Source organism: Coregonus lavaretus (genome assembly GCF_964263955.1).
Source record: "Coregonus lavaretus genome assembly, chromosome: 7".
NCBI classification, from domain to species: Eukaryota; Metazoa; Chordata; class Actinopteri; order Salmoniformes; family Salmonidae; genus Coregonus; species Coregonus lavaretus.
The window spans coordinates 58001446-58004936 of NC_139994.1; the positions used below are offsets into that span (position 1 = coordinate 58001446).

Below are 3491 nucleotides of genomic sequence, written 5' to 3' on the forward strand. Positions count from 1 at the left end.
AATAAACACGCTATACAATACACAACTTATTAGAACTTCAGGCCCAATAAAACATGATATTTCACACGCGGGTTTGCATTATTTCTGTTAGTTTATTATACTAAAATACGACTATACAGGAAACCACTTGAATGTAGGCTACCCTGTTATAAAATTATTTACTATTAATTTGGCTAAACAACTTGAAAGTTGGTAGCCCTACAATAAATACGATATCATTATTTGACTGAGATATCTTGGGACGCATATTGGACACTAAAGTAGGCCTAACTTATAAAAGTAGGCCAAAGAAAAAACGAAAACATGTTGACTAAACAATTACAACATAATAAGCCTGTTCAAATAGAGGAAAACTAGTCCCAGAACAATAGCTTACATTTCCTGCTAAATAATGCCAGGATATCATTGGCCATAGTGACAAATAATGCTAAATTAATTCCTGCAATATCGAAATCCTATACCTGGACTTTCTATTCCCTTTTAGATAATGGGGTTAAAAAATGCTTCGCTAAACTGAATTGACTGTGAAATGCTGTTGATAATCTATTGCTATTCAATGAATTGCACGTGTCCACCCTCCTATCAATTGAATAATTATTGCACGAGAACGAATGCACGCAGGCAAATATGAATGGTACAATAAATCTAGAGCTTGCATAGACAGAAGTAGCCAATAGGAGGTACTGTGTCATTCTCCAAGAAGCGGTCTCTTCTTCTACTATGCATCCCAGCCCGGGGACACCGCCGTATCTCTGCTTTGATTTGCTCCCTAATTGACCTAAATAAAGTATCTGAGAGACAGGGTCCCTCCAACCCCTCAAGGCAGACTATCACACAGTGGTTGTAGCTCAATGCGAGTAATTCTCTTATTTTCTATAGTAATCTTGCTCGCTTCCTCCACTGTCCAATCGCAAGACGCAATTTCTTTGCTACGCGTGGATCTCGCGCTGTTGAATTTACAGTAGTTTATCTACGGATTCTCTCACCGTCTCACACTCTGGCTCGAGCTCTCATGGATAGCTCGGCAGACTTCGATAGACATAGTAGGTATAGCTGAAAAAAAGCTAAACCGACACCCAGTAATGTCTAAACAGCACGTAAGTATTTAAAAGTAATTTATTTATCGGTGACTAGGTGGTTTGAAAACGACGAAATATGCTTGATAAGGAATCGGAGTCTCAACGTCACGGTCCAACGTCAAGAAGCTCATCATTTTCAATTGAGAATTTACTTCGCTCTACTACCAGGACTACAGACAGGCGGTCTACGACCGAAGATGAGGGGGGTTGTAAAGAAATAGGACTGTCTTTCAACCAAGTCGCTGTCATTGAGAGCCGCTGGGGCCAAGTGGAGCGTCAAGTGTCTTACTTTGGGTTAAACGCCCAACGCCTTGCTGAAGCCGGTTGCATTTCGGACTGGTGTGGGACATCGCCCAATAAAGCTTGCAGCGATTTACAGAGTAAGTGTCACTTTTGTTAATTGGCCCTTATGTTTATGTCTGTATGAAAGCGACATAGCCTATAACCACACCAAACTGTAGCTTGCTTACTAGCTTGAGATCCGCTCAACAACGAGCATGTGAGGATAGTTTACGCATTTCCTCAGATAATGAGGATAAAACAACGTGAAAGAGCTGTGCTCGACAATGCTTGGAGGTTGCTGTGCGTAATGTTAGCCATTTTCAGTGTCAATACACAATAAATAGTGTCATGGCAGTAAAAACAGACAACATTGCATTGCATTTTTTTGTCATGCATAGCCCATATATTGTGCAACAAACCATAATAGCATTAGTGTATTCGCTCTTACCCGGTGCGTAAAATATCTCCATGCGGTTCCTCTTTACACGGGGTCCTCTTTACACGGGGTATGGCACGCCACTTCAATACATTTCAAACATAACACTGATTGGAAATGGAGCTTATAAACCAGAATTATGGTGCATATTATACATTTGCAAGGCTACTGTGTTTAATTACAAGTTTCATTACAAGCTTGAGGTCATAGTTTCTCAAGTCGATATGTGGCCTGCCCGCAGCACTTAAAAAATCGACTACCATCGAAAACTGCAATCAAGTGTCACTCCTGCAATGAGGGTTGATATCATGATTGAGAGATGATCATGCACTTATTGATCCCTATTGGCCGGTGCGTAAAATGTAGCAGAAACAGTTTACCAATGGCACTCCTCATGATACTCCTCGTTTATTTCAGGTCCGCAATGCCACTCCAGCAACTCAGATGACCCCGGATACTCCCTACCAACCAGCGACCGGGATTCCCCTGCTGTACCGGAGCCGGTGGAAGACCACGACGAACGCAACGAGAGGGCAGAGGGCAGTCTGACAGATGACAAGGATGACGAAACAGGGCCATCCTGCTTCGCGCGAGACGACAGTGACACACCTGATACGAAAGCAGCTCGCAAGAAGAAGACCCGCACCGTGTTCAGCCGGAGACAGGTGTTCCAGCTGGAGTCCACCTTCGACATGAAACGCTACCTGAGCAGCACCGAGCGGGCGGGGCTGGCCGCTTCTCTACAACTTACCGAGACGCAGGTCAAGATTTGGTTCCAGAACCGCAGGAACAAGTGGAAGAGACAGCTAGCTGCCGACATGGCGTCCACGAGCGTCTCCTATTCGGCCCAAAGGATTGTCAGGGTTCCTATTCTATACCACGAGAACACTTCACCTGGGACACTGAACGCAAACCTGGCACAGGTGTCGCCACCCTTAGTGGGTTTCTCGAGTACTGTGAATTTTCCTCTCTCCCAGTTCACCCACCCCATGTCTTTTATAAGATCACAAACGACAGGCCTTGTGTGAGGCACACATTATTGGTGTATTATATTAAACTAACAATTTGAGTATTGGACACAGTAGAGATAATCCCTTCAAGAGTTTATTGCTGAGGGTGACTTTATTGCAAATCACCAAGATCACAGCCACATTCATAAGGGGATGACACTCATTGAGCAAGCTGTGTAGCTTATAGCCTCAACTACTTTCTTTTAATATGCAAGTTATGAGCATGGGGTTACGGGGAACTGTATTATTTCATATTTCTTATTTAAACTGGGTTTCATTTGACATTTTGTACACAAGAGTTGTCCGATCAATGTAAATAAAATAGATGAAGTGCACACCATGTTTCATGTTTATTGTGTTGCCGAGAAGGCCTGCTTTGTATTCTCATAATTAGCACGAAGGTATCTTATGTTGATAATTAGTCTCAGTAAGGTTCTGTCTGACCAGTGGCTAGGCCTATGGCCATTGAAAATACACTGACAACCTAATACAACCACAGCAACACGCATTTTTCCCTTTCATAATACATAAACATTCACCAGGATATTTTCCAGGCTAAATTGTTTATGCCCCTGCATTTAGGCCTAATTTGAGAAATTCCACACCAATGTTGAGTAAACACAGATTTCTAAAGTGATGACTTAAAATACCTTTCTTCTTATAGTTTATCAGTGATTTTTTTTT

General features: G+C 42.4%; 1 protein-coding gene across 1 annotated transcript; it reads left to right on the forward strand.

Moving 5' to 3' along the window:
- The first annotated feature begins 968 nt into the window (after positions 1-968).
- LOC311131711 (homeobox protein HMX3-like) lies at positions 969-3141 on the forward strand. The gene is made up of 2 exons (XM_084164817.1): positions 969-1459; positions 2215-3141. The coding sequence occupies exons 1-2, from the start codon at positions 1156-1158 to the stop codon at positions 2823-2825; spliced, it is 915 nt and encodes a 304-aa protein (XP_084020943.1). The 5' UTR covers positions 969-1155; the 3' UTR covers positions 2826-3141.
- Positions 3142-3491: the final 350 nt, after the last annotated feature.